The 26,439-nt window shown below is 34.7% G+C and overlaps 1 protein-coding gene across 1 annotated transcript; it reads left to right on the top strand.

Moving 5' to 3' along the window:
- Positions 1 to 24,321: 24,321 nt before the first annotated feature.
- LOC128283851 (precursor of CEP8-like) lies at positions 24,322 to 24,612 on the top strand. Its single transcript, XM_053021262.1, has one exon. The coding sequence runs from the start codon at positions 24,322 to 24,324 to the stop codon at positions 24,610 to 24,612; it is 291 nt and encodes a 96-aa protein (XP_052877222.1).
- Positions 24,613 to 26,439: the final 1,827 nt, after the last annotated feature.

Below are 26,439 nucleotides of genomic sequence, written 5' to 3'. Positions count from 1 at the left end.
AAGAAAAGAAAACAAAGAAAAAAAAAGTGTCCATCCTTTTTCATTTCTTTTGGCCGAAAGTTCTAAGGAAGAAGGAAGGAGCTCTTGCTTCATGTTCGGCTTGGAAGAGGATTAGGAAGAGGTTCGGCCATACTTGTATCTAGGTTAAGGTATGTTTGATGTTGTGCCATGAGATTCATGCATGTTTTTAGTAGTTAGCTTGAGTTCTAACTAGCCCATGGTTCAAATCTTTACTATGTCATGGAGATGATATTCGGCTAAGGTGGATTTGTGTTGATGTCATTTGCATGCTAAAAGTGAAGCTTTGTAATGATGCATGTGATGGTGGATTGATGACTCTTGAATCTTCTTTTAGCATTTTTGAGTGAGACATTAAGTTCTTTGTTTAACCATGACCAAAATTGAAATGGTATGGTGTTGTGATGCATTCGCCATGGTAGGAAGTAGAAGAGAAATATGGTTGTTGTTCTCGTTATTTGGATGAGAAATGGTAGTAAGGTGAAGTGCAAATGTTAGTGTTTGATTTACTAGTGTATATATGTGTATTGGCCAAGTTTTGAACTTGAAACAAAATGGTGTTTAGTCAATACAAGTGACCATACTTGTAGAATGTATTAAGTGTTGCAATCGACCTCAACATAGACATGCATGTTCGGCCACATGAATGAGTACATAAGTTGATGTGTATGTTCGGCCACATGAATGAGTACATAAGTTGATGTGTATGTTCGGCCATAGGTAAGCATATTGATGGCTTTAGCTTGACTTAGAAAATTCGCTAAGGGAATATTAGCTAATATGTTGAATTCGATTCGTGATTTCGTATATATGTGACTCTAATGTCTAATGTATATATGGGCTAAGTACCTTGAGCTTCTCTTTTGATGTTGAATGAATTGTATTAAATTGCTTAATGTGATTAAAATGCGTATGACCATTTTGTATTTGAGCTAAAGGTGGCCATATGACCCATCAAATTCATTGTCATGTTCGCCATAAGCTAGCATAATGAGACTTTAATAAGTTAAATTTGTTTGAATTAGCTCAAGAGCTTAGAGGACCAAAGTTAGATAAGGAAAGGAAAAAGTGATCGAATAGCCACCAAATCGTTCGACAACATCCGAGGTAAGTTTTGAGTAATGGAGCTTAGATTATGATTCGATTAGATTATGTCTTAAGTAAATCAAAATCATGCTCTTTGTATGTGGCTATTGAGCCGAAATTTGTAAGTGTGATAAGTGTTTTGTGTTTGAGCTTTGGTAATGAAAATGAAATATGGATGTGTCATGATTTATTGATATATGTGCATGGTTATTCAATGATATCCGGATAAGTCCCGAAGGCTTTTGTGCTAGGTGACTATAACCGGACTAAGATCCGAAGGCATTCGTATGAAGTTGCTATATCCGGGCTAAGACCAAGGCATTTGTGCTAGCGACTATATCCGGCTAAGTCCCAAGGCATCTGTGCTAGTGACCATATCCGGCTAAGACCAAGGCCTTGTGCAAGTAGTTATATCCGCTAAATCCGAAGATTACTTGAGTTTGGGAATGAGCGATCTCTGTAATAATTTCAATTAATACGCTCGTAAAATCTCAACAACGAGGTATGTGTTGTACATGCATTGGATTAATTGATTCCTCTTAAATAGCATTCGCTCGATCGATTAAGGAGCTTCGGTTTTGGTTAAGTTGATCCCTTATGTATGAATATAAGGGTTGGAAATGTGAAGTAGGACTGATTTTTGAGAATATATGTGTATATGAAATTATTCGTTTAGTTATATGAATGCTATACTTCAGTTGAGCCTAATTCCATTGCTCAAAACTTACTAAGCATTAAATGCTTACTCCGTTTTTTGAATCTCTGTTTTATAGATTTTGGTTCGTCAGCTATCGGACTCGGGATTATTGAAGTCGAAGTTGCCCACACCATTAAAGCCCCTTTTGGTACACTTTTGGTTGAACTTTGAAATGGCATGTATAGGACTACCCTTTTTGTTGTTGGTCATGGACCATTTGGTTTTGTATAAATTTGGATAGCCATACGAAAATGGCTTATATACACTTTGAGCTTAATATTATAATCGTCTTGTATGATGTTCATTAAGAGGTATGGAAATGTTTGGGAACGATTAGCCATTGGAATGGTTAATCATTATCATATTTTGTGCTATATATGCTAAAGGGCTAGTTGAATCATGGAAACTATGTAATAGATAAAGTCTACCTTAAAAATAGATGCTGATAGCAGTAGTGACGTGAATGTGAAAAATCACTAAAAATAGTAGGAATGGAATTAAATAGTGAATAAATTATGTAATCGAACCTTGATGAATCTATTTTCATAGGAAAGTAACGAAATGATCATATGAACAGTATATTATGAGATATTTAAGTTTTCGCGAAACAGGGCCAGAACGGTTTCTGGATTCCCTGTTCCGACTTTGGAAATTCATTATAAATTAACCAGAGATAATCAGAAGTCATGCCACATATTTAAAGATTCCTTTTCGAGTCTAGTTTCTATAGAAACAAACGGTATCAGTATTGAAGCCCTGTACAGGGAGATATCCAAGTCGTAATGCGCAAAGGTCAGTGTAGTCAAACCCTGAAATAGGGGGACTTTAACTAATAAACTGTACTAATTGGCTCGACTAAAAATTATATAAAAAAATTTGTAGATGAACATATGAGTCTAGTTTCAGGAAAAATTTACGGAACTGGTTTTTGAGTTTTGGAACTCGAGATATGATTTTTAAGGTGACAGTGACGCAGTTAGCCAGCTCATCTGGAATTTTAAAATGGACTGTGCAAATAAGTGGATTAAGCCCGTTAACCCCTCGTGTCCGACTCCGGCAACGGTCTCGGGTACGGGGTGTTACAGTGTGTCTCAATCATGTGAAGCACACGGCCACAGCACACGGGCATGTGCCTAGCCATGTGAAAACTTCACTAAATTCGAATTGAAATTAATTCCACATGGGCTAAGAACACAAGTGTGTTTCTTAGCCATGTGAAATGAGTTTATTCATGAACAGCAAACAGAGAAGTACATGGGTGTGTCTTGGCCGTGTGAATCACACGGGGTGACAACACGGGCATGTCTTTAAACCACACAGGCGTGTGGTACTGTTCATTAAAAGAAATCTTGGAAATCTTACGAAAAATTTTATAAGCGTCTGATTGGGTTCTGGTTTGTTCTTAACATATTCCGTAGGCCTAGAATGTACCTAAAAGGGGTTAATAAGATATATAACTAATCTATACAATGTTTAATTTTATTTGATTCGTGTTATAAACTGTAGTGACCAGTGATACTCCGTAATCTTATTCTAATGTCGGAAAAGGGTTAGGGGTGTTACATTTAGTGTTATCAGAGCTATTCAGGTTTAGTCAATTCTAGGATCAAATTGAGTACATAAATGAGTCTAGAGGTACATGCCATTAATTGAGTTAATTTTGAGTCGGGATTGGATGCTGATATATATATACTAAATTATTGTTATTTCTGTTTTATAGTTAAAGATGTCCGGTGAAAATATTGAAGAATCTGATCAAGAAATGAATAGTGAAGAGGATGAACCGTATGATATGAATGAATCAGAATCTGCAATGCCTAGTGTAAATCTGGTAGCACCGCAAAATGTTGAAAGGAGTGATACTAAATAAAGATATAATACAGAAATACTCAGAGTGATAGCTGATGCTCTTCAAAGAGTAGTAGGAACTATACCTACTATAACTCCTACCTCTACAACTAGATGAGCTCCGATTAAAGAATTACAGAAGTATGGTGCTACCGAATTTCTAGGATCAAAAGGAGTTGATCCGTTTGTAGCTGAAAATTGGATAGAGACTACAAAGAGAATTCTGAAGCAACTTGAATGTACCCCATAGGAAAGCTTATTGTGTGCTGTTTCTTTGTTACAAGGAGAAGCGTATGTATGGTGGGAATCAGTAACTCAACATGTACCGAAGGAATAGATAAGTTGGGAATTCTTTCTAAGAGAGTTTCAAAAGAAATATTTGGGAGAATTATATATGGAAGACAAGAAACAAGAGTTCTTAATCCTAAAACAAGGTGAGATGTCTGTAGCAGATTATGAACGGAAATTTTTGAGATTGAGCAGATATGCAATTGAATTTGTACTGACTGAAGCTGAAAGATGTAAACGGTTTTTACGAGGACTGCGTGATGAATTACAACTACAGTCGGTGTCTCTATGGATTACTGAATTTGCAGATTTAATTCAAAGAGTCAAAACGGTTGAACAAGTGTTGGAGTTAAACAAAAAGCCTGAAATTTCTTGTTCACTTGGGAAGCGCCCCGAAACTACAAGCTCTAATCTACAACCTAAGATATCAAAAGAATTTTGAAGCAATGGAAGATTTGGTTCTAGATTAGAAAGAAGTGACAGAAATCGTAGTAGACAGGCGACAATTTCCACTAGTAGTATCAGAGGGCCATCCAGAAATACTGAAATTTTGGAATGTCAACATTGTGGGAATAAACATTGGGGTGAATGTTGGAGATTAACTGGAGGTTGTTTCCGATGTGGATTCACTGATCATTTTGTAAAAGACTATCCAAAGATTGATAAAGCAGCACCAATGGTATCACAGAGATTTGAATCTACTTCCAGAGGTCGAGGGTCAGGCAGAGGTGGTTCAGTCAGTAGAGGAGATGCTAGAAGAACAAGTGAAGTTGCCATTCAACAATTTGAAGTTAGAGCTCCAGCCCGAGCATATGTTGTAAGAACTTGAGAAGAAGGAGATGCACACGATGTGATGATAGGTATATTTCTATTACATTCAGAACCTGTTTATGCTTTAATATATCCGGAGTCATCACATTATTATATTAATACAAAACTAGTTGAGACGGGAAAATTAAAACTTGAACTGTCTAGAGTAACAGTGAAGGTGTCTAGTCCTCTTGGGAAAATAATATTAGTGAATCAAATATGTCGAAGAAGTCCATTAATGATTCAATATAGAACTTTTCCTGTTGATTTATTAATTATGCCATTTGGTGACTTTGACATTATATTGGGTATGGATTGGTTATCAGAACATGGAGTAATTTTAGACTGTTATAAAGGAAGTTCATTGTTCAAAATGAAAGCGGTGATCAGATTGAAGTAAATGGTATTCGGATTAGTGGAACAGTTCGCATAATCTCAGCGATTAAAGCTAGTAAGCTTATTTATCAAGGCTGTGTTGCTTTCCTAGCATATGTTATTAATTCAGATTTAGTGGAAAGTAAATGTAGTAAAATCTAAACTGTATGTGAATTTCCTGATGTATTCCCTGAAAAGTTACCTGGATTACCTCTTAATTGGGAAGTTGAATTTGTGATTGAAGTATACCCGGGTAGAGATCCAGTGTAAATACCTCTATATCGTATGTTACCAACTGAGTTAAAGGAGTTGAAGGTACAATTGTAAGATTTATTGGATCGAGGTTTTTTACGACCTAGTACTTCACCATGGAGAGCTCCAATGTTATTTGTTAAGAAGAAAGATAGTTCGATGCGATTATTTATTGACTACTGACAGTTGAACAAGGTGACCGTAAAGAACAAATACTCGTTACCTTGCATTGATGATTTATTTGGTCAGTTGAAAGGAGCTTCTATGTTTTTGAAGATTGATTTAAGATCGGGCTATTATCAGTTAAAGGTGAAAGAGAGTGACGTACCAAAGATAGCGTTTCGAACACGGTATGGGCATTATGAGTTTTTGGTGATGCCATTTGGGTTAACAAATGCTCCGGCTACTTTTATGGGTCTAATGAACTGGATTTTTTAGCTATACTTGGACCAATTTGTAGTAGTCTTTATTTATGATATTTTGGTATATTCGAAGTCTGAATCTGAACATGATCAGCATCTTCGAATTGTTTTGCAAACATTAAGGGAGAAACAATTGTATGGGAAATTGAGTAAATGCGAATTTTGGCTGTCAGAGGTAGTATTTCTTGGTCATATGGTATCAACAGAAGGAATTAGAGTGGATTCAAAGAAAATTGAAGCAATTGTGCAGTGGAAAACTCCCAAAAATGTGTCAGAGGTACGTAGTTTTCTTAGATTAGCTGGATATTATCGAAGATTTGTTAATGGATTTTCAAAAATAGCTTTACCGATGATGAAATTATTGCAAAAGAATGTTCCATTTGTTTAGAATGAGCAGTGTCAAAAAAGTTTTGGAACATTGAAGTAGATGTTAATAGAAGCACCTGTATTAACTTTACCGGAGTCGAGAAAAGATTTTATTGTGTATAGTGATGCTTCTTTAAATGGTCTCGGATCTATATTGATGCAAAGTGGGAAAGTGATAGCTTATGCTTCACGAAAATTGAAATTGCATGAACATAATTATCCGACTCACGATTTGGAGCTAGCAGCTGTGGTTTTTGCTTTGAAGATTTGGAGACATTATTTATACGGTGAGAAATACTACATTTACACTAATCATAAAAGTCTCAAGTATTTTCTACCATAGAAAGAGTTAAATTTGAGACAGCATCGATGGATAGAACTTTTAAAAGATTATGATTGTGTTATTAACTATCATCCGGGTAAAGCTAACGTGGTAGCTAATGCATTGAGTAGAAAAGCTGCAATCGAATTGCGAGCGATGTTTACACAGCTTAGTATTAGTGATGATGGAGGCTTATTGGCTGAATTAAGAATTAAACTAGTGATGTTTGAACAAATCAAGTTAGGTCAGTTAAAAGATGACAAGCTTATGAAGAGGAAAGAAATGGTTCAGAGTGGTGTAGCAGAGAATTTCAACATTGATGAACATGATTGTCTAAGATTTCGTAATCAGATTTGTGTTCCGAATATTTTAGAATTGAAAGAGTTAATACTCTGAGAAGCACATGATATTCCATTCGCATTACATCCTGGAAGAACAAAAATGTACCAAGATTTATGGGAATTATATTGGTGGCCAGGTATGAAGAGGGATATAGTGGAATTTGTGGCTAAATGTTTAACATGCCAGAGAGTTAAAGCCGAGCATCAGGTTTCGACTGATTTACTGCAACCTATTAATATTCCTGAATGGAAATGGGACTACATCACAATGGATTTTGTAATAGGATTACCATTGTCATCAAGTAAGAAACATGTTATTTGGGTGATTGTTGATCGGTTTACAAAGTCAGCTCATTTTGTAGCAGTTAGAACGGATTGGTCACTTCAGAGACTTGCAAAAACTTACATCTGGGAAATTGTGAGAATGCATGGTATCCCTATATCGATTAGTTCAGATTGGGATCCACGGTTTACATCAAGGTTTTGGAAACAGTTGCATGAGTCTCTTGGTATTTGACTTCATTTTAGTACAGCTTTCCATCCATAGACTGATGGTCAGTTAGAAAGAGTTATCCAGATTTTAAAAGATATGCTTCGAGCTTGTATCATTGATTTTGAATTAGGTTGGGAACGTTATTTACCGTTAGCTAAATTTGTATATAATAACAGTTTTCAATCAAGTATTCAAATGGCACCGTATGAAGCTTTATATGGTCAAAGATGTCGGTCACTAGTCTGTTGGATAGAATTTAATGAGAAGAAAATGATTGGACCAGAATTGATTCGAGAAACAGAGGGTACTATTAAGAATATTCGAGAAAGACTGAAAGCAACTTTTGACAGGTAGAAACCGTATGCAGATTTGAAACTTCGAAACATTAAGTATTCAGTTGGGGACAAAGTATTTCTCAAAGTTTCTCTTTGGAAGAAAATTCTAAGATTTAGTCGAAAAGGTAAATTGAGTCCACGTTATAACAGACCATATGAAATTGTGGAAAGAATTAGACCAGTTGCCTACCGATTGGCTTCACCTTCAGAATTACAGAAGACTCACGATGTATTTCATGTCTCTATGCTTCGAAAATACCGATCAGATCCATCTCATATTATTTCTACTGAGGATATTGAAATTTGACCCGATTTGTCATATAAAAAAGAACCGGTTAAAATACTAGCCCGAGAAGTGAAAGAATTGCGTAACAAACGGGTTTTCTTAGTGAAAGTATTATGGAAAAGTCATAATATTGAAGAGGCAACATGTGTAACATCCTGAAATAGGGCCTAGTCAGAAAGTGGTTTCGGGACCACAAATCCGATGTTGAAATAATTCTGTTATGATTATTATGAGGTCTAGAATATGAAAATATGCGTGTGTTAAAGTTTCATGAAGAAATTCTATGAGTAAGGTGTCAAATTGGAAAATAAGGACCAAATTGAATAAATTACAAAATTTGGATTCTAGAAGCAATTTGTATGAAATTGCTTTAGATTATTAATTAGAAGTCCTTAAGGAGAATTTTCCCAATTTCTAAGTTTTTTGACAAAAATGGGCATGTATGGATAAAATTTTAAAGAAAGGGCTTAAGGGCATTTTGGTCATTTGGCTAATTAATGAAATAAAATGGGAAAATGAAGACAAAAATCAGTCATTCTTCTCCCTCATCCAGTCAAATTCTCAAGCCCTCCAAAGCTAGGGTTTTCAACATTTTCAAGCTCAATAGTAAGTGCTCCCAAGCCCCGTTTTTAATGTTCTTCGTATTTTTGAAATCCCGGTAGCTTACTCTCTCCATTTCTACCCATATTTTGAGTTAGGGCTCATGTTTGCAAAGTGACGCATGTGTGAAATGTTTATTCTTTGATGTTTTATGGAGGAATATGAAAGTTGGATGTGTGTTAAACATCTTTTTCTAGGTGATTTTCATGAAAAACCCCTAAAAGGACCTTTTTGCAAAGCTATAAAATATGTGGTAGAAATGTGAAATAATGGAAAAATGTAGGCTTCCATAAGAGGAAATAACATTTGGCTAGGCTTGGGTAATGTATAAAATTCATGCATTTCATTATACGAGCCTAGGGACTAAATCGTAAATAATGTGAAAGGTTAGGGGCAAAATAGTCGTTTTGTCTGGGGTGAAATTTAGACTCAAAAAGAATAATGTGAGGTATTGATAATTCATTTTTATTGTTATAGACCTTGAGAAACAAATTCCGGAGGTCGATCGAGGAAAATGAAAGGTTTCAGAATAACCGAAATGCGAAACCGAAACGAATACCAGGTAAGTTCGAATAACTTTAAGTAAATTATTAATATGCCTAATTATATGTGTTATGAATGCATGATATTTTGTTATAATGATGGCATGAAAATCCATGAAATATGTTAATAATAATGATATGATAATAAATGTCCCGGTTGGAGTAAAAAGAGAAATTCGATGGATAAACCATGGCTTTTGTCGAAACCATTTTTTTATTTTGAAAAAAAATGAGGATCGAATTTTAAAATAAAGTGTGGAGGAGTCGCCACCAATCCTTTTGTTTAGGTGTGATTGGATAACCTAATAAAACATTTTATTCCATTTAAATCAATTTTGGCCTACGTAAATTTGAGAAAACGGGTTCGGGAGCCGATTACGTATGAGGAAGGATTAGCACCCTCACTACACCCAAAATCAGTACCAAATTGATTAAGTACTGTCTTTATGTCTAAGATTTTAAAATATTTTGAAATATGGTTCCTTTTAAAACATTTGAATGGCTCAAGTTGTTCGTCAAAATTCTCTTGTTTCAAAGGAATACAGCATCACATCCAGCACAATAGGACACGATCCTTTATACCTTCGAAACCATGATTAATTTTTGACTTCCAGAAGCTCATACGTTGAAAATTACAAAAGGATGCCCAATTATTTAGTCCAACGAAAAACCGAAACCCAGCACGGTAGGGCACGATTCCTCGAATTTTCAAATATTGAACATTGCCTTGTTTTGGAATTTAGAAAACATGAGTGAAATTCTAAAGGAATATTTAATTATTTTGAACAAACGGGAAATCGAAACCCAGCACGATAGGGCACGATTCCCCGAATTTCCAAACATCAAACATTGCATTCATTTTAAGGAATTTTCAAATGAATAATTGTAAAACTAGCTCAAAACTCTTTAGGTTGCCTTGAAATAAAATTGAATAATTAACTTTAAAACTAAAAAGTCGAAAACTACAAAGCAACACTAGTGAACAAAAGGTGAAATTATAAACACTGGATAATACACATGAATAATATATCCTTCTAATGAATGAAAATATTATAGACATGAAAATAAAAGAGTAAATTTACAGACATAAAATAACAATAAGCTCACATCCAACATTAATAACCAAAATAATGAAAACTAGGAAATACAACTAATTAAAGAAACAAATCAAAATAAAGCTATAGCAAGCTTTCAAACATTTATAGATGAAACTAAGAAAGTAACATCAAGGACTAATTGACAAGTTGAAATAATAACATATGAAACAATATGAAAAACCAAAAACATCCCACATGGTATACACAACAATATGAAAATTAGGAGTCAATACCAAATAATTCAAAAACCATATGAAAAATTTACAAATAAATAACACATGTTAGAATTTAAAATAATTTGTATGGATAAAAATACTATATAAATAATTATTAAAATAAATATTATATAAAAAAATTTTGAATCAAATAATATGCAAAATATTTTAAAAGATGGTACATTTATTTGAGGTTGACACTATAAATACAAATATAAAAATAATTTAAATAATACATAAAATATGTAAGATTTTTAAATACAAAAATATATAATAAAATATGTGCTTAGGGAATGAACTACATACATATTGATTTTTTAAAACATATATATATATATATATATATATATGAATAGATTTACAAGAAATTATATGTATAAAATAACATAGAATTAATAATGTATATAGAATAAAATTTAACTTTATCATGAACTATATATAATAATAATATATAAGAACATTTATACGAAATATTATACAAAATGTTAAAATAATATGATATAAAAACTTTACAATAGTGGTTTTAAAAACAAAATAAAATCATCAAAGTAGCTCAAAATGTAAAAATAAGTAAACAAGACTTAAAAATGAATGTTAAGTGGATCTTTAAAATAATAATGAATTATTCAAAATAAAAAAACTCAATTAAAATAAAATTAAAATGAAAGGGATAATTTATAAATAAAATAAGCTATTGAAATTAAAATAGGGACCAACGCGCAATGCGTGCGAATGCATAGGGACCAAAGTTGGAAATAATTCAGATCCCAAAATGCAGCGTTGAGGCGCTGACCAAATTGAATTCATGCACAAATTACTGAGCTAAAATTTAAAAACAAAATAAAACAAATAGTGTACGATTGAATGACAGTGCGAAAGGGGAGGACTAAGCGCACAATTATCCCTCTAAGACCGAATGCGCGGATCTCATCCGAGCATGGGTTGGGTCATTGGGTTATGGTTCCCAGATGACGTCATTTCTAAACCATTGAAATTGGTCTAAACGGTGCCGTTTCTGATCCCTTATAATGGCTAAACCCCAACCAAACAACCCATTCGGCTGAACCAAACTCCAATCCCTTTTTTTTTTCCTTATCAAACCCTAAATTTTTCACTCTAACTGCCGATTCACATCCACCAAACAACAACCAACACATCCAAGCCTGGAGGGATGACTTTTCAGCCTTAAGATCTCTTTTTGGCTTCGATTTCAAAGAAGCAAAAAGAAATCTATGGCATATTCGCAAGGTAAGACCCCTCTTTATTTTTCCCTTTTTTTATTTTCAAACGCAATGACAAAAGATTTGAAAAACTAATCGCCAGGAAATGCAAAAAAAAAAAACTAAAGAAATTTAAATTTAAATCACCTTCTAAAAATTTTAACTGATTTCCTTGTATTCAATCTGTTCGTAATCCTTTTACATTGATTTTCTTGGCCTTTTATAACCAATTTATAGAATAAATAAATAAAGAAAATAAAGAAAAACTCTAATTTTTGCTGTCATCGTTGGCTTATTTCTTTTATCATTTCTGTTCTCGCAGGTTCTAACGCTGACGTGGAGGCGTACGGAGAAGAAAGCTACTCGTGGGGAGGCCGTTCGTGGGAGGCTCAATTCCATGGCTAGCTACAGTGCTAGCATGTTCCAGAAACCCCTAGGGTTTCTGGTAATCTTGGATTATTGGGCCCTTTTGGGTTCGGGCTAGAATTGGGCCAAATTAGGTTTATTTTAGATGGGATAAATTTGGATTTATTTTAATGTTTGGGTTTAGTTAGATTTAGGCCCGAAAATTTGTAAATGGACATTGAACCCATAAATAATTTGGTTTATTATTTATTTCTGTTTGATTTTATTATTATTTTTTGTTTTTTGTTTTTTGGTTTTTTATGGGCCCGGGCAAATTAGGCCTATTACAGCTTACATGACTTGAGATCTTGCATGTGTTGCAAAAAAAGGATTTAGCCCAAACGAATAATCTGTTGATCTTAAATATAGAAAGGATCTAGCCCGGACGGGTGTTCTTTGAATGATCGAGCCTCTCAAAGAATATGTGTGCATTGTGGTTTTAGCCCGGACGGGTAATCCAATTAAGGTATGAATTTAGCCTGGACTGGTAATTCAGATCCGAGCTCATTAAGGGTTTTTGTCACTACAAGAGATTTAGCCTGGATTGGTAATCTCGACATCACCTCATGAGTTAATATTGTGGCGGATTTTGCCTGGACTAGTAATCCTACCGTAAGATGTGAGATTCGCAAGAGTGCATACTTGAGATGATCGCTCTTATGACTTGACGGTAAATGGATAATCCATCGAGACTTCAGAGAAACTCAACGGGATTAACATGAGATATAAAAATGAAAATGTTGAAAGATGAGCTCATCTAAGACAAATTTACATGGTGTATTGTTATTAGACTAACTTGTTAATTGAGTGCATGTGATAGGGAAAACTAATTCATACTTGTTGGTTTCATTGCCTAATATGGATGTATGCTAACTAATCGGTAAGTTTACTTTCCAGTTATTTGGGCTTACTAAGCATGTAAATGCTTACCCCTCTCTTTTCCCTGTCTTATAGAGCTCAAGGACTCGTAAAGATTGGAAGATGGTTGGAGAATCAACACACCATCATCTTGTCTAGCTTGGTATATAGATACTTTTATTTTGTTCAATGGCATGTATAGGGCTTTTGTTATTTTGTTATATGTGTCATTTGATTAGCCAATATGAAGGCTTATATAAGTATACATTTTCACTTGTATATGGGCATGGGAATTGGCTCATTTTGGTGTAGGTTACGACCTACCAAATTGTGCATGATTATGTCTAAATGTTCTTGTGATATTTAAATATGGCATGTCACTATTAAGTATATGTAATGTGACTAAATCACAAGGGATGGCTAGGTTATAATTGGCAATGAGTTAAGATAATAAGCCAATCTTAATTGTGTTATAAGACATAGAAATCCTTAATACAAAAGGGAGTAACCTAGCATGTATAAACTGATGAGATGAGGTTTACATGCAATGAGATATATCAAGGTTATTTGGAATGTATAATTAGGCCTTGTTATGCATTGTGGTAATCTATAAAAGTATGGGGATGATAGAAGGTGACTAAAGGCTTGGAAAATAGCCTAACAAGGTCTACACGGACCGCCCTATGGGCATGTGATATGGTCGTGTGTCCCCTGCACCTAAAATTTTTAAGTCAGAATGCATGGTAGTAAACACACGGGTAGAGACACGGCCGTGTGTCTTAATAGTGTGGAGGGCACGGCCTAGCACACGGGCGTGTGTTTTGGTCGTGTGCCCCTAAATGCATGCTGACGTCATAAACAGAATGTTCAAGTTCTTGGACACGGCCGATCACACGGGCATGTCTAGGCTGTGTGAGGGACATGGGCTAGGGACACGGGCGTGTGCTCGGCTGTGTGAATACCCCTCTAGGTTTGAAATAGGACTTAAATTCAATTAATTCCACATGGGTAGGGGACACTAGCGTGTCCTAAAGCACACGGGCGTATGCATTGTCTCTACACTGGCGTATAAGACATTAACCTAGAAATTTTCTTGAAATTTTCTTAGGTCCTCAGTTTAGTCCCAGACCATTTTTAATGTATGTTTTTGGCCTCGTAGGCCCATAATAGAGGCACCAAGATGTTGTTGGATTGGTTTCAAATTGGAACGAAACTTTATAACCCATATTTCCTGAAAATATCTGAGTATGTGTCTGGTAATGCCTCGTGCCTAGTCTCGATCTCGGGAATGGGTAAGGGGTGTTACAACATGGGAACCAGAAGATACAATGAGATCCTAATACCCCCATCTCTTTTCAGGTAAATTTCGAGGACGAAATTTATTAAGGGGGAGAAATGTAATGACCTGAAATTTACGGGTATCGAAAATCGTATTTTCGGCTTACTATTTTAGAAAATCGAGTTCGTAAATATTTATTAGAAATATTTACAAAGCTAGTTGAGTGATTAATTAGATTTTCGTTAAGTAAATTAGCTTGAATTAAGGTTAATTTAGTGTAAGGACTAGATTAAATATAATGTAAAAATTTAATTATAGACTAATGAAAATTGAAGGGACTAAATTGGCAAATAGCCCATAAAAGGAATAGTGCCAAATGTATGGAATATATTATTCCATGTGTGTGTATAATATACATATATTTATACTTAATACTTAAGTATATAATATAATAATATAATAATATAATATAATAAAACATAAAAGAAATAAAATAAAACAAAAGAATAAGAATAGAGAAAGAAACGAAAAAGAGAGAAAGAAAGAAGGAAAGAAAAAGAAAAGGAAAATTTATGGTTTTAAAGCCTCAAGCTTAATTTGGTAAGTCAATTAAGTCCCTTTCTTTATAATTTTGTTGTTTTTGGAGTCCTAGACATAAATATTACTTGATGTAAGTAGAAATTTTGAAAGTTAGATGATTTTTAGACATGGGTTATGTTGAACAAATTGTTGAATTAGGGATTTAATTGAATAAATTTCAAGTTAGAAATGATTAAGGGATTAAATTGTAAAGGAAGCTATAAGTTTTATGTTTGAGGGACTAAATTGAAAGGAACTTGAAACTAGGGTTTTATCATGGATATCTAATGTTTAAGGTAAATATGATAGGAAATTGAATAGTAATGAAGTATGAATTGAGTGATAGAAGTAAAAGTGTTAATTAGGATTAAATTGAAAATTGATGTTTGAATTAAATAGAAATTTAATTATTTATTGTGAATTATTGTTGTATAAATAGTATGAATTTTTTAATTCTCGTAGCTAACATAGTATTAGAGACATCAACAAAGAAAGGAAAAGAGAAGGTTGACGAAGAGTAAATCGAGAATTACAGTTTGTATTTCAATAAACCGAACTTAAAAATTATTATTGCATTTATTATATATATATATATATATGTATGGAAAGTAATATAGAGGTAAGTAATGCTATTATTGTATTGAATCGAATTGAGTTATGAATATTTGAATTGCAATGTATATTGACTGTGATCTAAAAATTTAAGTAAAATAAATACCCTATTAACAGTGTCGGGCTAGGTTGGATATAATTGGCATGCCATAGGATTGGAAGTGTACAGGGATACTTCAACCATGGGTCGATGAGGCACTAATAGTGTCGTTCTGTTACTTCGACTTTGTGTCGATAAGAGACTTTGTGTGTCGTACTATTTCTGTTACTTCGGTTTAATCCGATGAGGTACTATGTATCGTACTGCTACTATTTACTTCGGCAAAGCCGATGAGGCACAATGTTCCGTACTGGTGTGTTGGTTGGATCCGTGTATTTGCCAAAGTTCGAATTATGTTGATAGGGGTAAATTTACAGTACTGGACAACTGAATGATTGTACTACCGTATTGAAAATCTGTTGTTATTGATTGATATATTATTGAATTGAATGTTTCATTAAGAACGAACTTTGAATATAAGTTGTGCTATTAGATTTGAAGATAATAGCTTAAATGTATTTTGAGTTAATAATGATTTAAATTTTGGCTTATAGAAATACCACTGAGTCCATACTCAGCGTACGGTTTGTTTTTGTGCGCAGGTTTGGTACGAAAGCGACTAGCAACTCAGCATCCAAGCCAAGCCCGAACTCAAATACTTGGTGATGTATCTTATTTGAGAAATGGCATGTACCTAGGTTGTCTTTTGAGGTTATTTTGAGTATGAATTTTATTACTATAAGAATGATAAACGTTTATATATATATGAAGACCTATGCCATATAATATGGTCTTTTTATAGTTTAATTTGAATTGATTTTGAATAATACCAAAGTATACTGTTTGGAGAATCTATGTTAAACACTTATTAATACACTCAATTTAGATCGTAACATTGATGATTTTAAGGTGAAATGGATGTATTTAATCATGATTTGGATTGGTTGAATGATTGAATTTTAAGTTGCTTGATATTAAAGTTTGCAGGGTTGGTAAACTTGGACTATAAAGTTCATTTTGAGTCCACACGGGCTGGCACACGGGCATGTGATCAGACCGTGTGAGACACATGAACCTTACACGGGCATCTGAGTAGACCGTGTGTCCCCTGCATCTAAAATTTGGCAAACAAAATGCTCAGGTAAGGCCACACGGACAGAGACACGGGCGTGTGTCTCAACCGTCTGAAGCACACGGCCACAGCACATGGGCATGTGCTTGGCCGTATGAAAACTGCACTAAATTCGAATTGAAAATAATTCCACACAAGCTAAGCACATAGGCGTGTGTCTTAGCCTTGTGAAACTAGTTTGTTCATGAGCAACAAACAGAAAAGTACACGGGTAAAGGACACGAGCGTGTCCTGGCCTTGTGATTCACACGGGGTGACAACAAGGGCGTGTCTCTAAACCACATGGGCTTGTGGTACTGTTCATTAAAAGAAATCTTGGAAATCTTATGAAAAAGTTTATAAGCTTTTGACTGGGTTCCGATTTGTTCTTAACATATTCCATGGGCCTAAAATGTACCTAAATGGGGTTAATAAGATATATTACTAAACTATAAAATGTTTAATTTTATTTGGTTCATGTTATAAATTGTAGTGACCGGTGATACTCCGTAATCCTATTCCGATGTCGAAAAAGGGTTAGGGGTGTACAACAATGCACTGTACTGCATATATGCCAACTTTGCTACGTATTATTGTCTAAGTGGCTTAGTCCACATACATGGTGTGTAGGGTTGGATGGATCTTTCGAGGTCCTCTGTGGTATGTTTGGTGAGTGAGCTTAAACAGCTTTTTTGGGGTGTGATGGAAGGACGGAGAGGTGATGTAATATCCTGATTTAGGGCCTAGTCAAAATAGTGGTCTCGAGACCGCAAATCTAGAGTTGAATAAATTATTTTATTATTATTTTGATGTTATAGCATGATTATATGAGTGCATGAAAAATTTGATGAATTAATTTTAACGTTTGTGAGCTCAATTGTGAAAAAAGGACTAAATCGCATAAAGTGCAAAAGTTTTAAATTGATAATTAAGGGTGTTATTTTGTTAGAGAATCAATGTTGGGGGATTTTAAAGGGCAATTAGACCCTATTAGAAGAGCTTGGCCTACCATGAGACAAGGAAGGGTATTTGGTCAAAGGGTTAGGTTGGTTGATGTCATAATATGCATTTTAATAATACCCTAAAGCCTAGAATTCACCTTCTTCATGTATTTTTTCTTCCCGTTGACCGAAAATCAGCCATAGGAGGGATTGAAAGCTTCAAAAAAAATTCCAACCAGTTATTCCTCTCTCAAGCAAGTGATATTAATGCCTTTTCTTGAATATTTTTGCATTTTTGAGACCCTTGAAGCATGAGCTTTCAAATGAGGGGTCTATTTTGCAAAAATGATTAAGAGTTTAGGGTTTTTCCATGAATGTATTTGTAATGGTTGCTGAGTTTTTATGGAAGAATATGAATCTTAGTAGTGTAATAGACAACGTTTATGAAAGGTGTTAACATGAAAACACCTAAAAGGACTGTTTTGCATAAGTTGTAAAATAGTTGATAAATGTGTGAAATAGTGAGAATTTGAAGCTACTATAAGAGTAGTAATGGTTCGGTTAGGCTTGAGATACGAAGAAATTTGATAAAAATCGATTTTAGAGCATAGGGATAAAATGGTCATTTTGTTAAAGTCTAAGGGCAAAATGTTCATTTTACCAAAGATGTGAAATTTTGATTGCCTAATTGTATTTAGTGACTAAATGAGTGTATGTTGCTAATATAGATCAAGAATTTCCAAATCTGAACCTAGATAGGGGGAAAGCCAAGCAAATCGACTAAACCGACTAGTCGTGTGTATTTTGTAATCCGAGGTAAGTTGTATGTAAATAATACAACTACATTGCTAATATATATGTTTTAATTGTCATTGAATTTATATAGCATGAATCGCTTGATTGTGAATTGAGAATGCATAATGATAATTGTGATAGTAGAAATCTTGTTGGAACCCTAGGAAATAAACCGGATATTCATGTCATGACATTTGGGTCACTTATGTGAGCTAGTGTAAAACATGTCTGGGACATGCATTAGCCACATTATGAGAGCCAGTGTAAGACCATGTCTGGGACATGGCATCGGCATTGAGACAAATGCTAGTGTAAGACATGTCCGGGACATGCATCGGCCTCGAGACGTAAGCCAGTGTAAGACATGTCTGGGACATGCATCGGCTAAGAGTTGTGTCAGTGTAAGACCATGTCTGGGACATGGTATCGACACAGATAGGCAAGAGCTAGTGTAAGACCACATCTAGGACATGGCATCGGCACTTTCCCTTATGTTCGAGGCTTAATGAATATCCATTAGTGTTCCAAATGGTTCAACAGTGAAAGTTATGATTTTGAGTCAATAAGGAAAGTATAATCGTGTTGTGAGTGGTACAGGTACCAAATTGTTATATATGATATGTGAGCTCAATATGTATATGTGCTATGTAAATTGTATGGATATTGATGAGTAAGTAATGCTTATGCCCACTTTGTATTATGAGCTTATTGATGATTGATAAGTAGTTGTATATTTATTTATATACAACTTACTAAGCTTTTATGCTTACTCCCCTTTTCTTTCCATTTTCTTATAGTGCCGCCTAACTAGCTTAAGGATCACCAGAAGTCAGAAATATCGATCACACTATCGATTGAAGCACTCGGTATAGTTGGATTTATATTTTTGAATATGGCATGTATAGGGCTTAAACTTTATTATTTTGTGACTTTGACAATTGGCCAAATGTGTCGGCTTGGGTTGAAAACCCTTCATTTTGTATTAAGCCTTGAATGATAGCTAACATTCATTTTGAGTTTAAAAGATGCATTTTCATGGTTGGATGAATGCCTTTTATGGTTGATTTGGTTGTATGAATTGTGTTTGTTCTGGTATTTGTATGAAACTAGGCATTGTAAGGGTGGCAATTAGGCTTGGTAAATAGCCTTATATTGTCCACACGGGTAGACACACGGGGGTGTGTCTAGACCGTGTGTGACACACAGTCTACCCCATAGGCGTGTGGCCCGGCCGTGTGTCCCCTACACGTAAAAGTTTCAAGTTAATATGCATGGTATTAAACACACGGGCAGAGACACTGCAGTGTGTCTCAACTGTGTGACGAACACGACCTAGCACACGAGCGTGTGCCTTAGCCGTGTGGCTTTTAGAGCATGCTAACGTCAGAAACAAAATGTCCATTTTTTTGCACACTAGCGTGTCGTGGCCGTGTGAGGGACACGGGCCATTGACACGGGCGTGTGTCTTGCAGTGTGAAAACCCCTGTAGGTGTGAATTAGAAATTAATTCCACACGGGTATTAGGCACGGGCGTGTCCCTAGGTGCTTAGGCTGTGTAAGCCACATAGACCATCAGCACGACCATGTCGAGAGGGTCACACGGGCATGTTGTCCTTCCACACAGGCGTGTGCCCTGTTTTAAAGGCAAAATTTTCATAGTTGGTTTAAGGACCAGAAATGGCCACGAACAGTTCTCATGATCGATTTGGGGCTCATAGGCCCTTAATAAAAATTTTAAAGTAGAAATTGAAAAAGTTTTAATTTGGACTGAGTCTTGGTGACTTGAGATTGTTTGTGTGTATGAGACCAAGTTAAGTAATGCCTTGTACTCCACCCCGGCGTGGGTTACGGGTATGGGTGTTACAGGTGAGTTAGCTGGATGGGCTGGTTTTGACTACTTGACTGCATTCATAAGCATCTGATTAAGTGATTGGGTGTAAGTTTGTTTGTCTGCATTCTGTCTGTTTGACTTATCATTTGTGATTGTTCTTGTGTGTAATGACGTTTTGTAACATTGTGTGTGATGATAAGTACTTTTCTTGAGTACGTTTGTTTGGGACGTTGGCTTCGTGTATACCTTCTGGTTTTGTATATCTCTGTAAGTACATTTCATTGTTGTACTACTATCTGGAATCCCGATTTGTAATTTTGTTGTTAGTCATGTCTTGAACTCACACTAAGCTTGTATAGCTCACCCATTTAGTGTTTCCCCTTTCAGGTACATTTCTGAATTCTGATTTTGGACTCGGCAGGCCGGAGGTCTCGAAGCTACACATTTTGAATAATTGGTTTAAGTACTATTTTGAAAACTATGGCATGGACTTTCATATTAAATACATGTAAGCATTATTTGGTCTAAGGTTTTTGTAATATCGGGTTTTTATATCTGAGAGTTTTTACGGAACTTATATACGGTAATGTTTTTCGATTTGTTAAACTAAAATTTCCCACGATCACTTTGATGATCAATGTGACCTACGAAATCCGGCTGAAACTTCTAGGCCTGGTTTTGGGGCGCTACACGTGCAACTCCACCTTCAATCGAACTGTATATGGATAACTATTCTCTATTGAGACACATATAGAAAGAACATCTCAAATCTAGGATCCATTTGGACGTAAGCTTGGAGTTATCACTCGTTGACACTAATAAGAAATCATCATCGCTTTCATCGGCCAAATTAGCACCAACTACATCTTCCTCGTTACTTTCAGCAGCTCTTTTATTTCGCAGTTTATAACAATCTATTTTGACGTGACCTAAATTTTACAATAGTGACACATTCTGTCTCATTTTTTTATGCTACCAATATGGAAGCTTGCCTATTTGCCTTGCTATCCGAACTAAACTCATTGTCTATTTTGTCTCTACTCAATAAATGACCCTTCACATCTTCAAACAAGAGTTTATCTCTACCATAAATCAAGGTCTCCCTAAAAGACTTGTATTAAGGGGGTAAAGAGCTCAATTGTATCATAGCCTAATCTTCATCATCAATCTGAACATCAACATTCTTTAAATCATTTAAAAGAGTAATGAATTGATTGATGTGATCTTTAAGAAGCTCACCTTCGTTCACGCAAAATATAAATAGATGTTGTTTCAACACTAAACAGTTAGCTAGAGACTTAGTTGCATAAAGAGTTTCTAACCTTTTCCACAAGGTGGATGAAGTCTTCTCCATCAATACCTCCTGCAATACCGTATTGGCGAGGCACGACTGGATTACAGACAAGGTCTTTTCACCAAGCTCTTCCCATTCTGTTTGATTTAGATTTTTAGAGCTTTTCCCGGTAACAATCTTTTTTAGGCCAGTTTGAACTAGAATTTCCATCATCCAAACTTGCCATAGGTTGAAATTTGTGACACCATCGAACTTCTCAATTTCAAACCTTGTTGTTGCTATCTTTGAAAGAGCTGATCTACGAAAATTGAACTAGTTCTGATATCACTTGTTGATAATTGACCCGATTAAGTAACAAACAAGTAAAAATAGCAGAAGAAATTGAAAAATTAAACACACAAATTTAACGCGGCCCTCCAAAGAGGATAATAAACCACGGGCAAAGATAATTTTATTTTAATAGCAAAAGAACGAAGAGTACAAAAGATGGAGATAAAAACTAAACCTCGAAAACCTGAAAACAAAGAACCTTCAAAACGTAAATGCAAAATTCTCTAAAAGTGTTATGAGTTCTTATCTCTAATGGGTGTATTTTTCTAAGATTGTAAAAGAGCCTATTTATAGGCTAAATTCATAGGTTAAATAATAATAAAATAATCTAGACTAATCAGAGTTTGATTGAAACAAATAAACAGAATTTAATTGGAAGATTATTTCTCAAATTTGACTGAAATAAGAGTCATACTTAACATATTTATAGGTTGAAAAACCTTACTCTAATCAATGTCAAAAAGATGAAGTGCAGTAAGGTTGAAAAACCTTATTCTAATCAATGTAAAATAAAAGAAGTATAGTTCTATATGAATTTTACTTTTATTTTATTTTACCACTATATTTTATTTTAATAAGGATTCGAGTCACTCAACTCTAACAGGTGAAGTGAGTTACAAGAAGGGATGTGGTGATGTTGTATACAACAATGGTAGCTTGTCAGCCATTAATGTAGCAAAGAGCACATTTATTAGAGCTAGGTTTTCCAAATGGTAATAAATCGAACTAAAGTATAACTCGACTTTTATGAGTGTCGAGGTCTTCTTATATTAATTAGGGTTAAAATCTCAATCTATCAAAATTAAATCCAAATACATAAATTTAAATTAAATGTATCTCGACTCTGATGAGTGTTGAGCCTCTATTGTATGAATTAGGGATCAAAGCTTCAACAAACATCATTAATTGTAGATATATTGATTTATTTCACAGGTAACTCAACACCTATAAATGTCAAAGCTTAATATTTTGTACTACATACATTTTATTTGTGCTTATTAAAAATTTTGGACTCGAAAAACATGATGGCTAAATATCCATAAAAAAATTCGACTCTTCTAAATATTTATACCGACGCACCCTAGAAAAAAATATCATGAAAACTAACTTCTTCATACTCGTGTTTTGATTTTTTTGTTTCTATATTCTTGTAAAAGAAACCCCAACAACGAATGACTTCATAAAATAATGAACTAATAAGTATAAAAGAACATTTTATTTATTTCTTAAAAAGGTACAATTAACAAAGCTAGTGACTAACTAGTTAATCTACTACCTTTTTATTTGTTTATAAAAAAGGATATTGTATTATATACGAAGTGGGAAACTGGCAACTACCCTCCACAAGCTAGGGAGATGCTGTCCTTTTGAGTTTTTATATACTTAGAATATCTAGTTTTTCCTTTAATTGCAAGGGCAATTTGCGCTTTCAGTGGCTAATGATCACGTTGGGACCGACCCTTAACTTTTTTAAAAAGCCAACCTGGATAACCCAGAAGGATTAAAAATGAGTACTCGAAACCTTAAACAATATAAAGTTCTCTCAAGTCCGGCCAAATAAACAGTGTTGTCTAGTGGATGTAGTAGTGGGCAGGCGCATGAGAGGAATAAGGGTTTAAGTACAAATCTCTCCCATTTTTTTTTTTTTAAACCGTGGCTAGCAACTGTAACCTTTGAGCACTTTGATTTGAAAGGTAGGAGGGATTGTGAAGGATTTGAAAATCCAAATGGTTGACACTTCACAACCAAAATCAATAGAAAGCTAGCTGTAACATTGTGGTGTATATGATATATTTATAGGTGTGTCCTAGGTTTTATTAGGTGCTAATTAGGTCTACAGATCATTTGTTTGTAATATAAGCGCATATACTTGCTCAGGCACACAAACCCATTGAGGTCTTAGGGTTTAGTTGTAAAGTGATTAATTCATCTATTAGTTATTAGAAAATATATTATTTTATGATCAGGTAGAGTGTACTCAAAGTAGAACAATTTTATTTTAGATTTACTATAACGAATAATTATGATGGTTAGATTATTTTTAAATTTATATTCTTCATGATTTTTATAATTTTTTGAGTAATTTGAATCAACTTAGTTTTGAATTTGTCCTATAAGTTTTGCGCAATAGAATAACTAAAAGTCCTATGGCTCATATTATAGTTTTTTGATAGAATGGACCACAGTATATAGTTAATTTTGAGGGCGGCACTTTCTAAATTAAACTAACTATTTCTTCTTCTACTAGGTTTGATTTTTTTTAGTTTTCCAAGGGACAAATAGTTAACCCCATTGGAGCATATGGAGGCAAGAAGAATATAGAGAACATGCGGCAGCTAAGATGTGTGTTAACTTTTTCTTTTCATGAGAGGTCGGGTTTTAAACATTAATATAAAACATCAATGTACTTAGTCTTTTTTTTTTTTCTTTTTTTTTTATCTCAGTGGTAGTATCCTCCAATTGGTATGAAGGGTCTCACATGCCTATGTCCCGTACCTTGAAATCCCCAATATACTACATGTTGGCCAGCTCAAGGCTTTAAATACCACAGTTCTTAATCACCAAAACCCATAAACACTTACGCATCTAAGGCTAGGGTCTCCTTGTTAGTTCCTATTTTCCTCTGCGTAAAAATGACAAGTTTTAGGCTAAAAAATGCATGTGTTATCCTCCTTGTTTTGATATTATGTCAAGAAATATTAGTGTATAGTGTAGAAGCAAGGCATTTGAGGGGTGAGGCAAGCAAGAACCATCGCTCACGGCGGCAACGAGATCAGAACTCTTTCAAGATGCCAAAGATCAATGGGAATGTTCATAGCAGTGGTTCAGGCCAAGAGCAAAGCAGCAAGGTGGAATATGTTGATGATTTTCGTCCCACAGCACCGGGTCACAGTCCGGGAGCGGGTCACTCCATCAATAACTGAACTCTTAGTTAACTGAATTACATATAGTGTGACGCCAATTTGATTCCAGACTTCTAATAACCCCTTTCCCTTATCAAAATGAAAAACTGAACTCTTATTTTATATCTTCCATATTGGTTTTATAATCTATATTTAGAATTTGTGACTGTTTTTTTCTAATAATGTGGTCTCTAAAACTTAAATCTATATTCCCCCATTAAGATGACAATATGCCTTACCATTGAACTCTTTTTTTTTTTCTTTAGCTCTTAATAACGCTCAACAATGGCTAAGTCTATGTATGTGGGATGACTCGGTGATGAGTATGTGGTTGAACTGAAGATGGACTGAAAATTTGAAGGCGGAGATGTTTCATGGATTTAAAATTAGTCAATGTAAATATAATTAAGTTTAATTTATTTCCCTTTCTCATAGATAACTTTGCTTTCTTGTATTAGCAATTTTAATTCCATGTGCAATTTATTAAGTATTTTGATTGATTTATTTGACTTCCTTTTCGGTATTATAATGGCTCCAGCATTTACTTTGCAACACACACAATATCCCTATTTCTGTACAATATTAATAGACTGGTAGATGCCAAATACTAAAAATTAAAATAAAATAAAATATCTTAACGCATATTAAAACTTAAAAATAAAATGAATTTGGTTAAGTAATCTTTTAAATGATTTAAGGGTAAATTACATTAACAGTCACTCAACTTTAGGGTAGCTAATAAAATAGTCACCTAGGTTTCATTTCAGTCACCTAACTTTTGAAAAATAACAAAACAATCACTGACTAACAGTTTCTGTTACTGTCTTAATAGAACCGCTAATGTGGCAAGTTAACTAGCTGATGTGGCCAGTTAACTTGCCACGTTGGATGAAGAAATTGAAAAAAAAAACTCTAAAAAAACCCCTTTGAAAGAGGAGGAGGAGAAGAAGAAGAAGAAGAACAGTCATTGAATTTGGGAAGCCGATGACCATAGTTGCTTCTCGAAAAGGGTTTTACCCAACCGAAAAGCTGATGACCATAGTTGCTTCTCGGAAAAGGTTTTACCCAACCGAAAAGCCGATGACTATAGTTGCTTTTTAATGAAATGGAGATGAAATAAATATTGACCTATTAACATTTAAAGCATTTGCCCCTCCTTCAGGTTGCTCCTCCATGTCAATTTCTTAAGGAATGGGATTCCCCTCCCAATTTACTTCAGCTGAAACTTTTACTACAGCTGTATAGCCACAATGTCTTACAACCACAACACCTAAAGTAGAAGTATCCTACAAGACCAAAACAAAAAGTAAAAGTAAATTTAGCAATGCATAGCCTCTTTCTCTGGTCTGTCGTAATCATCCAGAAAAAATTGTTCACTCACATGAACAGTTGCACTCTTATCAGCAGTTATGCCTCTAAGTAAATTTCTCCAAACCAGCTTCTTTTATGGCATTCCTAGAACCTAACTCCCCTCATTTTTACAATCTAATTTCACACTTGCATCAGGAACATCTCTTGTCACCTTAATAATCAAATCTCCCACTTTTTCTTAATGCAAAATTGAAGCAGAAGGGCCATTTAAAGCATTCTGATTGATTTCAATGATGTTCTTGATTGCGGCAATTGTTTTAAAAACTGATGTGTCAACAAATAAACTATGAAGTAGAAAAGCTTCCCTATCTCGTATTTGCCTCTCTTCTGCTGTTTTGCAAGGCATAGCTGCCAAAATTGCAAACTCTTTTGCCCATTGCCTATTGTCATGTTTACCTTCTCTTCCTTGTCCACCTCCATTTCCTCCCCAATTTTCATCTTCCACCAGAAGTGGGGGAAAAACTGACGGATTATCCG

This window comes from Gossypium arboreum, chromosome 11, assembly GCF_025698485.1.
Source record: "Gossypium arboreum isolate Shixiya-1 chromosome 11, ASM2569848v2, whole genome shotgun sequence".
Classification (NCBI taxonomy): domain Eukaryota; kingdom Viridiplantae; phylum Streptophyta; class Magnoliopsida; order Malvales; family Malvaceae; genus Gossypium; species Gossypium arboreum.
This window is presented reverse-complemented; position numbering and strand designations above follow the sequence as displayed.

Bases quoted from the DNA above. Each gene is read 5' to 3' on its own strand.
- LOC128283851 (XM_053021262.1), top strand. From the start codon at position 24,322: ATGACAAGTTTTAGGCTAAAAAATGCATGTGTTATCCTCCTTGTTTTG.